Genomic DNA, 14,339 nt, shown 5'->3' on the forward strand with positions numbered 1-14,339 from the left:
TGATCCAATTTCAATCTATGATCCAGGGGCCAGTGACCACCACATGATACATCTAAATTTACATCTATACGTAGCCCGCCTCCCAATTGATCCGCAGCACGAGTTTTTAATGGAGGACCGCCCCGGATTGTCTCTTCGATGGGATACCAAACTCTGCATCAGGGTAAATAACATGATTGCTGCACGATTACATTCATGCTATGATTCTTGCTTCCTTCAGAACACCCTGACTCAACAGGTTTACATTACAAATAAGCTAATAACTGAGATAATGAAATCGCTGAAGACTAGACCATTATATCCACCTGACTGCATGCCTGGGCAACATTCAAGTTTTATTCGTGAAGCAAAAAGAGTTAAAAGGGTAGCTTTGCGGGCACTTCTTAAAACTTCACCGACATGGGGGCAATACATGATCGAGAAAAAAAGTGTTTTAAACAATTATCGTAATAAATGCAGGGATCGCAGGCACTTTCTCCGTACTCAGGAGAATCTAAAAATGTTTAGTACATTATGTCATCGGGATAGACGCTCTACCTGGGGTCTGCTTAGGGCCGGAACCACTCTACTCTCTTCTGTTCAGTCTTTGTCAATTTCGGCCCAGGCCTGGCGAACTTATTTTGAGCATAAATTTGCCCTCCCCCTGAGATTTAACGAAATCGAATTCAAGTGGACCTGTCTAGCTCCTGCATCCTTCGCGCCATGGGATCTTGCGCATATTACGATAGCTGCACTTAAATTCTCGAAGGCTGCAGGCCCAGATGGGATCCCCCCGTGTGTTATCAAACAGCCTACTATGTGGGCTGGGTTCTATGTAAAACTGTTTCATAGCATGCTGACAACTTCACTTACTCCGGCATCATGGTTAAACTCTATAGTTGTGCCAATTTATAAAAAAGGATTAAGATCACAACCATGTAATTACCGTCCAATAGCATTAATTGATACTGCTGCCAAAGTGTTTGCCATCTTGCTGTTGGGAGAGTTACAAGCGTTAGTGAAAGAGCCTAACATTTTATCAAAATATCAGATTGGGTTTCGTGCAAGGATGGGTACGCCATTAAATGCAACAATTATGGCGCATATTATAGCAAAACATAAAACTAAAGATTCTGGACCGCTATACATGGCTTCTATAGACCTCACTTCTGCTTTTGATTCTGTTATCCGTGCATTATTGTGGAAAAAAATGATTGCAATGAATATCCCTCTGTATGTTATACAACTGTTATCAAAGCTCCACACAAATACTACCTATTTAGTAAGAGTGAACAACGAAGGTGCAACGACCCACCCAATACAGATAAACATTGGGGTTAAGCAGGGATGTAATCTGGCTGCCACGCTGTTTAATATCTATCTTTCTGGAATTAATGATATTTGGGAACAACAAATCTCCTATCCAGCAAGGCTCGGTCATCTTAAAATTCAATGGCTGGCATTTGCGGACGATATTGTAATATTTGATCGTACGCCAAAAGGCATGCAAATCAAATTGGACTTATTCTCAGCCTACTGTTTCACGCACAATCTAAAATGTAATGTTGCAAAATCCAATATAGTAGTATTGAGAAATTTCAAGAGGAAGAACATCACTCATAATTGGAGAATTGACAACTTCCCTTTAACCACAGTTACCCAGATTCGCTATTTGGGCTATCACATAACAGATTCGCAGTCTTTAGCAATGTGGAGGGATGTACTAAATAAAAAAGCTGCCCCACTCGCCACGCAAATGCGGATAGTCTACTTGAAGTTTTGTAAATTTGCCTTGCTTCCCTTACTACAATTCTACATCCTGAAAGTAGAATCTATTATTCTCTTTGCCTTAGATATGTGTTTAGTGAATATCAATTGCTACCTTGATCAACTGCAAGGATGTATGTGGAAGGGGGCATTGAGGATAGCCAAGTCCACACCTAATATTGTGATAAGGCAGGAATTGGGCATCACTGCTTTGTCTGCACGAAGGAATTGGCGTATGCTGGCCAATTTTGCTAGGATGTTGTATCCTCCCGCTAATTGTCTTTATGAAGACTTGGGTCAACTAATGATCACTTCCGAAAGATCGTCTCTTACGACCTATTATGCGAAAATGATTGCGCTCCTTGACGAAATTGCACTGACACCAGCTGATTTAGAACATAGACCTAATTATGTGAAATATCGCATTATTGAGAACGATTGGTGTAAAACGATAACTGGTATGGCGGCGCTTAAGGGCTACAAAGAGGCAGCTCGTTTCTGTTCATCTAGACGGCCGCACAAACCATACTTAATTCAATTCCCTTGTAGCAAGGCAAGAGACATTTATTTGCGCTTTAAAATGAATCAATTCCATACCCTAGAACGTATATATGCCTGGAGCCCGCAATGGAAACAACAAGCAGGGCTAGGATGTAGATTGTGTAAGGATGGTTCGATCCAGGAAACCTTAAAACATATGGTTCTATTCTGTCCTTACTTTGAGGCAGAACGAGCATTAACAATCGCACCTCATTGTATGGAAAATGATATAACAAGGGAATGGTTATGGCTAGCCTGTATGTGGGGGACTCGCACTAGTTTCATCTTAGCCCTTTGTCGTTTTTTGAACTCCATAAATAATCAATTGGAGAAACTGTATAAATTGAAAAACGGATAGGCAACTCATTGATGTGACCCCAGCACAATTACATATGACCTGCTGTCGGAAACCAAGAAGATTTTAAAACTGTCGGAACACCCGTCTAATACAATGCAGGTGCTGATTATATAACAGAACTTGAAGTCAACAGATGAGCCTCTATGGCCCCATTACAACAGCGTACCATTTGTTTTCCTGAAAGCATGAAGTTTAGAAACTGTGGGATATTCCTATATGTAGGTACCGCGTATGCCGCTCCACATAACAAAACTTGAAAGCTACGCATGAGTTGTTTGCTCTCACCATTTGAACTTCTGTTACGGATGATTGTATAATAAGGTTTCCACGTTTGAATGTAAATGGAAGGATGTCAAACGCAATATAGTTTACGAATTGATGGTTACTTGAGTAAAATTATTAATTAAGGAATTAGGTTGACCAGATTTACCCAATGTATCTAAAATTAAAATGAAATTTTTGACCCAGAAAATATTGTTTTTAAAATATGTAAAAGGAAGAATATGTACATATTATAAAAGTTGTAAAAGTTTGTTGATCGAACTAATAAAACAACGGTTTCAATAAAAAAAAATAAAGAAAAAATAAAAAAAAATAGTTGAGACAGTAGTGTATCTGAGTGCTCGTAGTTTATCTTAATGTATTTGACCAACAGTTAGCCTGCTCTGACAGTGCTGCTGATTATGAAACAAAACCTACATTGCAGTGGCATCTGACGAATTGAGTCACTTTCCCAAAGGCGGGAGCCCCTTCCTGTGAAGCTAGAGAGGTGAGCCTACTACTCAATAATCCCCCTGGGGTAGCGGTCGGCGAGACCTCCCAGGGAGACGGTCCCCTCTTGGGGATAAGAACTCCCTTTCCCATGTGAAACTTCCTACATATTCCCGCAGTCCAACACTGAACTACTGAATAACAAATATCCAGACTCCTCTTACATACGCGACTGTAATGTTATAGCAGGAGAAAGCCCTGGTACTATGATGAGCAAGAATGTAGGAGGAATAAGGACCGTTTGTCGAAGCACTGAGACGAAGAAGCTGGCTAGAGGTATGATGAATGTGTCAGAAACACAAAGGAAGGACTTTCCTGAGAGGCTCGTGGAGCCTCAACAATGCGTCCTAACAAGAGCTGGACTCAGAGAAGCAGAATGTGAAGCCTGGGAGGGAGTTTCGAACTGGCCAGATCAAGAAGGCTGGGAAACCAAGGGAGATGCTGTTTCATGAGCTTGCAAGCAGCTACGGAGAAGAAGTGACAGCGGTACGCTGTCCGACCAACTGAGAGGACAGAGTTGGAAAAAAGTCCCTGGAGGAATGTCCAGTTGGGGCCGAAGCAGAGCCCTCCTGTTGGCGTGCCAGAGAAGTCGCACGCCAGGAACAGACCCGAGGTGGTCCGTATATGCAAGAGGACTGAAATCCGAGAACCGAAAGAAGGCGGTGGTGGTGTATAAAGGAAACCAGGAGAATCCCCCTTTGTTGCTTATATCGTTGAGACACAGCGAAGCGTGTCGGAAGCTGCGAGAGAGAGAAACCAGACAACCATCCTGAGCGAATACGGAAAAGAAGAAAAAGCCGAACCGGTGACACAGATCCCTGACACTATAGGAAAAGGGCAGAGCAGGAGATCTGGAGACCAAGGCGTAGAGAATCACTCGGGGACCCTGCATACTCGTCCCAGTGAGTGTCAAAGACATAGGAAAAGTAAATATCTCTGAAACCCTGCACACTCGTCTTATTGATGTATTGGCTGTGGACACTCAGTGGGGGGAAAAAACACAGAACAGATCATCATTCCATGTTCTTTCTAGAGAGGGGTGCCTGCTACCTTTTTGTGTACTTTCGCTAGAAACTTGGGGTTGGTCACCCTAAGTTACCTGGGGGAACCCAGACGTGGACCCCTTGCTCACTGTGCTGAGAGAGGCACAGCTCAGCCTCACTGATGAGGTCCAACAAGACTAAAAACACATGTCTGGGGTTGCTGTTGGTACTCTTGTTCAAAGGAGGTTTGCCTGGCATTTCGGTGCTGGACTGCACTTGTGGGTGGGACAAAGACTGATATGCAAATTAATATTCCTCCTTTGTGAAAGGTGTAGTGAGCAAAAAGCGCAGAACAGGTTGTCATGCCATGTTCTTTCTAGAGAGGGGCACCTTGTACCTTTTTGTGTATCGTCCAATTGAGGGGCAAATATACCAGAATAATAAAGATCACTCGGGGATCCTGCACAATTGTCCGAGTGAGTGGTAAAGTTATCAGAAGAGTAAATATCACTCTTAAATCCTGAATACTCGTCCCAATGAATTGCCAAGGCATAAAAACAGTGACGGTCACTCAGGGGCCCTGCAAACTCGTCTCAGTAGTTGGCAAGAGTACAAAAATTCTGAGAGTCATACAGATGCTCTTCATAGTTCTCATAATGAGGACCAAGAGTACAGACTATGAAAGAGTCAAACAGAGACTTCATCAACATTTCTCAGTGTCAAGAGAAAGTCAGTGTTGAGAGCAAGTCAACAAAGGCCTGGGAAGGTCCCTTGAAGAAACTGAAAAGGCTATTACGAGGAAAAGCCGAGGGCTATTACGATGAATAGCCAGAGACTATTTGAAGATACCTTATTGAAAGGAACTGTGCTGAAAGCATCCCTGGAGGAGGGAGACATTCTCCTGTCCTTTGTTGTTTTTGCATAAGTGGTAGGCATAGAGTAGCTTAGCTTTTTTTGGACGGAGGACAGACTATTTGCTTTGGACAGCATGAGTTTGACTAGCACCCTACTTTAGTTAAGTTGGGTAGTAAAACCCTTAGCATAAGGAAAGTTAGGCATTTTCTTTATTATTTAAATAAAATCATTGTGAATATAGCACACAATTGTATGTCTCCTCCTCATAACCTACCACACAATCTGTTTGTTTATTTGCTTATATTGCTCCGGAGCCCGCAGGCACCAGGTCTGAAACACAGAACAAGAAAACAACGGTACAAACATATTAACAATCTAGACAAACAGCAGTGTTTTAGGACTTTTAAACTAATCTTAAATGGTTATTAATGACCACACTTCACATTGTGGCCCCGGGGGAAAGGAATTAATGCTCATACCTGGAATACTGAGCGTATTACTGAATATGGGAAAGTACCCCCGACACACACCAGACTAAAGGGCCATTCTGGAAACACTAAGGACTGTTGGTGAACCTGCTAAATTCTTGAAGGATGCCAAGTTGCATGATTTACCAGTGCACACGAAAGGGTTCCTTTTGTGTTGAAGACTTGTGCTGGGGGAGTCAGTATGCTGTGGAGTTTTGACTCTTTAAAGCGGAGCCTCCCATGAGATGGAAAATGTAGCTGGAAATGGACAGCAATTCTAACATGGAAGTTTTCCAAAAGTGTGAGGTGCTGTAATTGTTAACCTTTTATGTTTAGGATTGGCAATCCTCCTCCCTTCATAATGGTAATTGAGTTCAGAAATGGTGGGACATATGTTGTTGGTTGTGTACAGACCAATGATGCGGCCTGTTGTAATTCAGATGGAGATTAATCTGCATGGAAACATATTTGGCACTGTAGCGGTTGGGTTAGACCTACCATCGATATTTGGAGCTGGAGAGACAGTTGCAGATTGGTAGAGAGCGAGACACACATACTTCTTGTTATATGTATTGTAATCTTGAGGTTAACTCCCCTGTTTCAGTTCTCTTTCTGATGTCCTCCTTTACCCACATACTTGTCTCCCCTCTGGCCCCTCCCCACACTCCCCTGATTTAGTTCCAGTTAAGGGTCTAAAGTAAAGGGGCCTTGGAGAGCTGCAAAAAACTATTGATGCAGATACCGGAATTTTAAGTGTCACAACTCGATTTCTCTTTAGCGGTCCCTGAGAAGTTGCAGCTCATATTGTATACCTAATGCTCAATTTTCTGTATATTTTCTTTTCTTAAAAATAGTTCTAGAAAAATATTTAAAGAATTGTGATGCTTTCTCAGGGTTTTACTACATAAAACATGTTTACTTGACATTTTTTCTCTTCCTTTACCAACTTTATTGATGTTTTTGTTTATCAAGGTGTATGATATGATGCTTCGGGATGAAAGATTCTACCCTTCATTCAAACAAAATCCTCTGTATATTCGAATGCTTGCTGAGCTTGACATGCTGAAAGAGCCTAGTTTCAGAGGATCTGACGATGGTGACGGAGGTGAGTTTAATGCGTTTGCTTCTCTTTTTCTTTGTAATGTTTGGTTCCTATTGTTTAGTTATTGAAAAATTGCAATGTGGCCTTGCTCATCTGAAAGTGATCGATTGACATTTGTAGTAAAATATGTCAAATTTCAATTTGTGCTTTGTGAAGCAGTTCAGTAAAATGGTAACTCACTATAATGGTAATATTTTGCCAAGTGGTAAAGCAAATGTAGGATGCAGGTTGCAAAATGTACACTTGCCACTAACCATTGGCTAGTGATATTGGACTCTTGGTGAGTATGAAATGGTGTGCTGTGTTGTGTATATGTTTAGAATTGAGGTGTCAAGTGACTTTTTTATGGGTGGCTAGTAGATTCCAACTTGAATATTTGCCCCCTGTGGATGGCATCCAAAATGGCAGCAACTTGCACACAGGAAGTGTTTTGAAATCTAGTGAGAGTAGAAAGATATAACAGCCATAAAGAAGATTCAAGAAAACCAAAATTGCATATCACTTTTGCTGAGAAGTGTTTTTTTATGAGAAGTCTGAAAAGGGAATTTAAATAACATTTAAATCATGTTCTTACTTATTAAGGCTCTACTTTATAAAGTGGTAGTGCCCAATATTGTGCCCAATATTGAGTCTGACAGTTGTAAGGAGTCAGAAGCAGGGCGCGGACACAGTGGTGTTACGATTAATTCCTCTTCCCGCCCCTCCCCCCAAGCAAGGTGGTGCGCACCCATAGCGCTTATACAGATTGCACTTTAGTGAGGCCTCTCACTTATTTTGCACCACCACAACAAATACCCTATGTACCACGAATGAGCTAGGAACCAGGCTGGTGTACAGTAAGAATATATTTTTAAGGTTTGATAAAGAAGAATAGCCGCCAAAACATCAACCACCAATGCTTTGGCACTACACAATATCACAAATTCAAATTTCATGCACCAATTGACGCAATATGACACAGGTAAAATGATGTAGTTGGCAGTCACAATTTACATCAGAATTCTTGCAAATTAACCAATAGGAAACATACAAAACACACAGTGATTGCTTAGTTTGGCACAATACTCCTTTCTCCCAGCAACCCTCCCCACACCCCTCCAGGCATCAATTAGATAAGACCCCTCTGATCTGAAGGCAAGGTACAGCGAGTGGGAATACAGTAGCAAAATCATTTTTTTTATTTTTTTTATTGATTTAAAAAGGCAAAGTCAAGAAAGGAACTCAATGGGAAAATCGTTTTTGGCTTTTCATTTGCATGAAAGGCAAAGTCAGTAAAGGAACTCAATGGGAATATCGTTTTGGGCTTTTCATTTGCATAAAATGCAGGGCTTTGGGAAAATTGTTTTGCGATGCAAGTAAATAAATGGAACATTTGATTTTCCACCCTCTACGTTCACTTGAATAGCAGCGTTTTGGCATTACTTATTTTGGGATTATGGACAACCTCCCCTTCGGTACAGAAGACGGGATTTCAGAAAGGTAGAGTCACCCGAGTACTTTACTGTTTATACACACTGGGCATGAACTTTGTTAGTTTTGAACTCTAACACTCATCCTGTGATTTTCTATATGGGAATTAATTAATTTAACTTCAATTCAATGCGCTAAGGATCTACACAGCTCCCCCCTCGCCTCCCACAATTTAATGAAAAGGATGAAGGCCGGTTCCTAACACAATTCCATTTTAATGGATGGGGTGATTTTTTTTTATAGTGGGATTCATTTGAGTTGGATTTAATCAAATGTGCTAAGGTTCTCCCCAGTTCCACCCCACTACCCGCTATGCGAGATGGAGATTAAGGCTGGCAGATTTCCCACCCATGCTTTTGTTGCCATTCAGATTAATTTACTTACATGGGAGGCCTTGATTATTGGGCATCCAGGGAAACAGCAGGGCTCCTCTGAGGACAGCACAGATCTGGTCAAATGAATTCGAGCAAGGGCAGTCCCCAGCACCCAGGCTTCCTCTGGCTCCTCAAATGGCAGGCCCAGCAAGTTTCTAGATTTCCCAGTCTCTCCTGCAATGTTTAAGGCCTTTGTATTTCTTCATGTCCCTCTGCTAGTTCTTTGCAAGAGTCCAGACACAGACTACCTCCAGCAATAGAGTGGGAAAGTAAAGGGAAAAATCAAAAGTCCAAAGAAAGGTCACAAGAGTCGAATAGTCAAAGAAAGATAAGCAAGCCAGTGCTTCTCAAATACAAAACTCATCTCTTATAGGACTGGTGACACTCCATTATCATATTTCCCATGCTTCAGATTTTCCAGCTCTCTACCTCCCCCAATACACCCACTGCTTTTCTCAATGTTTGCTACCGCTTTCACAACGTTATGCTTGTATTCTTCTTCAACCGAGTGATATATGTCAATCCCCAGATATCTAAAGATATCTAGTTGTTCCCGCGGGACCCTTATGTACCTCCCCAGGGGGAATATACACTATTTCTTGGGATTAACTGCAATTCCCGAAAGTGACGCAAATCGCTCCATTACTTCTAGGATGTATTGCAGGTTTTCCTCCGGGTACCTCAAGAATAACACATCATCGCGTATAATGAGATCAAGTGTGGTCCCCCATTTGCGTTGATCCCCACATCCCCGTATTGGTGTCTTAGATAAATCGCCAGGGGTTCTAGTGCTAGAATATACAGCATCGGGGACCAAGGGCATCCCTGTCTGGTGCCCCTACTGAGCTGCCACCTCTCCGAGATAATCGCCGTTGTTTCGACTCTGGCTAACGGTGAACTATATAGTTATTCCACCTACTTAAGGTACCCAGGTCCCATCCCGTATCCTTTTAGGGCTGCTATCAGCCAAGGCCATTTAACAGAATCACAGGCCTTCACTGCGTCCAGTGATACCATTGCAATCTTGCTCGAATCTCCTTCTGTGTGTTCTATGATCCGGTGTAGCCGTCTTAGATTGTCGGATATGATTCTGTGCGGGACATATCCTGTCTGGTCTGGATGTATTAGCCTACTTATGACCTGTTTCATTCTGTTTGCCAGCACTGCTGTGAGTATTTTACTGTCTTGGTTTAGCAATGACAACGGTCTGTATGACCCACAGTCCATTCTTGGCTTGTTAGGTTTGGGGAGAGGGGGGATGATAGCCTCTCTCAGGGATTCTGGCAATATCCCTGTTTCGTACGCTTCATTCACCATTGGCAGCAGTGGGGGGAGCACTTATTTCTTGTACATCTTGTAGAATTCACTGGGGAGGCCATCTGCCCCCGGGGTCTTACTGGTGGGTAGTTGCTCAACCACCGTTTCTAGTTCTTCCAAGGTGACTGGGGCATCTAGGTCCTCACGCTCTTCGGCACTCAATTTTGGTAGGCCGATGTCCTCTATTGTTTCCGCTATCTCGCTCCCTGTACACCCCTCTGTCTCTCGGTACAACCGTTTATAGAATTCGAGGAACTCCCCGTACACTCCCTCTTGGGTATCCACCACATGTCCACTCTCCCCCATTACTGCTCTGATCGTAGGCCTGGGGGTCTCACTTTTATACAACCATGCCAACAATCTCCCGGGCTTGTCTCCCCCAGCATGCTGCCTCTCTATATATTTCTTGTAGTTTAAGTTGCATAATCTCTCCCAGTGCCCCACATATTTCTGTTGTAGATAGTTTATATTTTCAGCATCCTCCTGTGAGTTACCTCCCCTCCCCAAAGCTGTCTCTAGTTCCTCTTCTACCTTCTGCAGATCCCGTAGTATGCCTTTCTGCAGCCCTTTGCATTTGGCTATAGCCGATCCTCTCATCACCACCTTAAATGTTTCCCATAAAGTGCCCGCTGATTTGACACTTCCAGTGTTATTTACAAAGTACTCTACAATGTCTACCCTCAGGTCCTCCCTAAACACTATGGGCCTCATTACAAATCAGGCGGTCCGGAAATAACGGTGGCGGTAAACCCGCCGCCACTGTTGTTTCCGGACCGCCTGATCCCGACTCCTGCAGGCGGGAGGTGATGTTCCCGCCAAGTTTGACCTGGCGGGTTTAACACCGCCCGCCTCCAGGCGGACGAGGAAACACCGGCAGCATTACGAGATGCTGCCGGTGTTTCCATCATCCCCATTCCCATTGAGTCCCAGAGGACTCAATGGGAATGGGGATTAACACCATTCCGCCTCCGTGATTCCCGGAAAACCGGGGTTGTAATGCCCCGGTAATTCCGGGAATCACGGAGGTGGAATGGTAATACGAGTCCGGCGGTAACCAGGAAGTTTTACCACCTCGGTTACCGTCGGACTCGTAATGAGGCCCAATGTCTTTTAATGCTTCAGCTCTCAGTCGCCACGTCGGGATCCTTGCTCTAGGAGGCATATGCTGCCATGTTAGGACCAGTGCCGAGTGGTCCGAAAGGACCCTCACTTTGTACTCTGTTCTCACTATTTCTCTCGTCCTATCCTGTGAGACGCACATATAGTCTAACCGTGTGTACAAATTCTGTGGAGCCGAGTAATGCGAGTAATGTCTCACGTGTGGGTGGTGTAGCCTCCAAATATCCTCCAGCTGCAGTTCCCTCAATAGAGTCTTTAGTGTTTTGGCGGCGGGGGTGGGTTTATCTGATTTCGTGTCCGACCTGTCTACCTTTGGGTCCAATGTGCAGTCAGTCGCCCCCCCCCCCCATATGACCCTGCTCCCCAGATATGGGCTCATTTTACTATATAGGGTCTTGAAATAAGCCACTTGATTGAGGGCATATGTGTTAATAATGAATATTTCTCTGTTTTCTAGCAGTCCCCGGATCGCCACCATCCTCCCATCTGTATCCGCCATGGTCTGTAGCAGCTGGATAGGGACATGTGGTGCCACCCGAATGATCACCCCCCTGGCATAGGCCGAGTTGCACCAATGGTGGTCCCCTTCCATTTCCTCTGTATCACCTCCTGCTTTTCCTTCGTGAGGTGTTTTTCCTGAAGTAGAGCAATATCTATTTTCTGCCTTCTCAGCATGATCTTGTTCCTCTTCAGGTAACTATTCAGCCCCCTAAACGTTCCAGGTTAATATCTTAAGGTCTCCCATGTTCCTTCCATACCCAAACCCAGCCTCTGCCCCTCCCCATATTACACTTTATGCACTAGCGCGCATGTGAGTAAGCCCGTTCCCAACTAATTAACACTGCAACTCCCCCAACTCCCCTCCCACGCCCGCCCTTCCCGTTCCCAACTGTTGCCCAGCTCCATCCCTGGATCTCAGGCGATCTCGCATTTAGTCCTATCTCGGCTTACCGGTACTAGGAACTCAGCAGGAGGTTACCACACTATCGGTAACCTATCTAAATCTAACTACTGGGGTGTGAGATTGAGACCGTTATATCTCCCGCACTCGTGCCTCATTATATTAAGTCTGCCCGGATACTTCTGCTTAAACTAGCTTTTTACACTGCTTATATGCTCTTTCTTATATTCTAGTCCCAATGTCATAGTTATAAAGCACCTCAGCCTCTGGAACAACTGCCTCATTTCTCTGTTCCGTCCTCCTTCTGCGTGTCTGTCCCGGCGGGGCAATTCTGTCTATCCAGCCACTCCATCGCATCCTCTAGGGTGTCAAAAAACAGGGCCTGTTCCTGTGAAACACTTTGTTTCACCGGGTACATCAGCATGTACTTGAAGTTCGCCTCTCACAACCTCCTTTTCACTGTCCCATAGTTCAGCCGCCTTCTTTGCACCAGCAGAGTATAATCCGGGTATGTGTCATAGGCGCAGATGCTCTTTGTATTGTTCCTCCTTGTCGGAAGAATTCCAGGATCTTCTCTCGGTACTTCAAGATTTTGGCGATGATCAGTCTCAGGGGGAGGGGGCTCCTGGCGGGGGTTTCCTTGTCAGGGCTGTGTGCGCTCTCTCTACCGCAAACCCCTGGGTGAGCGCCCCTCCTTTTATTTCTTGCAGTAGCATGGTGTCGATGTAGTCTGTGGGGTTTGGTCCTTCTTCTCCTTCCGGGAGACCCACAATGCGTATGTTGTTTCTTCGGGCCTGTCCTTCCGCTTCTTCTGCTCTGCTTTCCAGGCGACTGCGTTTCAGTTAGCTTCCCTGTCAAGTTCCCCTGTGCGTTCCGCTATATTCTTAACATCTTGTCGTAGTAGGTTAACTGTAACGCTCACCTGATTCCCACGGAGGCGCGGGTCTTGGCAGGAAGGTGTCCGTAACACGAAACGTGATGTGCAGGATTAGGTTGGCTTCTGGGGTCGAACCTCTCCGCACTGTGTGTCGAACTCGAAGGGTGAGGTTTCTGCAGGTGAAATAATATGGGGATTAAAGGTCTGGGTTGTTGAATGTCCCCATCTCTCTCCTCCCAGCTTGTCTGTTGAACCCCCCTCCCAGGTCAACTTGCTCACCTTAGATAGGTGAATGCTGGGCTCTCCATCTGCGTCTAGTGCAGGGTGCCGTTGCCAGTTCCTTCACTGGTGAAACGTTAGCCTCTTGACTTCAGAGGATGAGTACCGTCGTTGTCTGCACGACCGGTAAGTTTCTGGACACCTTTAGTCTGTAAGTATGGCAAGCGCTCTTACTGTCTCTTTCTTTGTCTTTGCAGGCGACGATGCAGAAAGAAGAAATCCGGAAATCGCCACGTGCCGGTGAGTGTAACACTGCTGTTGTCTATGCAGGTGAAGATGCAGCGTGAAGAATCCGAAATGCACAGCGTGCCGGTAAGTAGAATAATGCTGTTTGTCTTTGTGCAGATGCAGCGTGAAGAATCCGGAATGCACGGCGTGCCGGTAAGTAAAATAATGTTGTTTGTCTTTGCAGGCGAAGGTGCAGCGTGAGACACGGCCGCTGCCGATGGATCAGGTAAGCAAACACTGCGTGTGAAAGTTCGTTCTGCTAACCTGTTGTTTCTGATCTTTTTCAGGTGCTGATGTTGCTCGGGTACCGGAATGGTGAGTATAATTCTTGCAGGTTCAGGATCCAAACAAGAAAAGCTGGAGCAGACTCGGTGAGCGTTCTGCTGCAGATGCAGAATAACGCGAAGCACGTTTCATCAATCGGGTGTGGTTTAAATAGCCTTGGAGTGATGAGGCTTCTCCTTCCACGGCCCCGCCTAGGTAAGAAAAGAGTTCCTGCTTCCAGAAGAGTTCCAGTGGAGTGGAGCTGCCCCACCCAGGTAAGAAAAGTAGTCCCAGTTCACAGAGGACTTTTAAGAGTCTGGCAAGTCGGCAGCATGGTCTGCCGCAGGTAAGTCCACCCAAGCATCTTCACACCTATGATGAGCCCGGCGCTTCCAGTGCCGGGACCAAGGCTTCTGATGAGCCTGGTGCCACCGGCGCCAGGACAAGGTCCAAAAGGTCCCTGTGGGGACCGGCTGGTGCCTAGGATCAGGGTTAGGGGCCTGCTTCCAAGGACGTTGGACTGATCCTGGCTCCTTGGAAGCAGTGATCATGACATTAACATCCTCTTGTACCGCTCCTATTTTAAGGTCCAGTGATGCTTTGATTTCGACCATTGCTGCCTCCAGTTTGGTTTCCCACACGGTTTTCAGGTCTGCAATTGCGTCCAGAATCTGTTGATCATTCCACA

At 44.9% G+C, this 14,339-nt stretch overlaps 1 protein-coding gene across 6 annotated transcripts in view; it reads left to right on the forward strand.

The window, feature by feature from the left end:
- SNX13 (sorting nexin 13) overlaps nt 1-14,339 on the forward strand; it is a 2,094,218-nt gene that overhangs the window by 985,037 nt on the left and 1,094,842 nt on the right. For all 6 annotated transcript variants that reach the window (XM_069648499.1, XM_069648500.1, XM_069648503.1 and 3 more), the window contains one exon: nt 6,693-6,825. In XM_069648499.1, the coding sequence (XP_069504600.1) occupies nt 6,693-6,825 (133 nt within the window). The remainder of the gene's footprint in view (nt 1-6,692; nt 6,826-14,339) is intronic.

The sequence above is a fragment of the Ambystoma mexicanum genome, chromosome 2q (assembly GCF_040938575.1).
Source record: "Ambystoma mexicanum isolate Mex_15411 chromosome 2q, UKY_AmexF1_1, whole genome shotgun sequence".
Classification (NCBI taxonomy): domain Eukaryota; kingdom Metazoa; phylum Chordata; class Amphibia; order Caudata; family Ambystomatidae; genus Ambystoma; species Ambystoma mexicanum.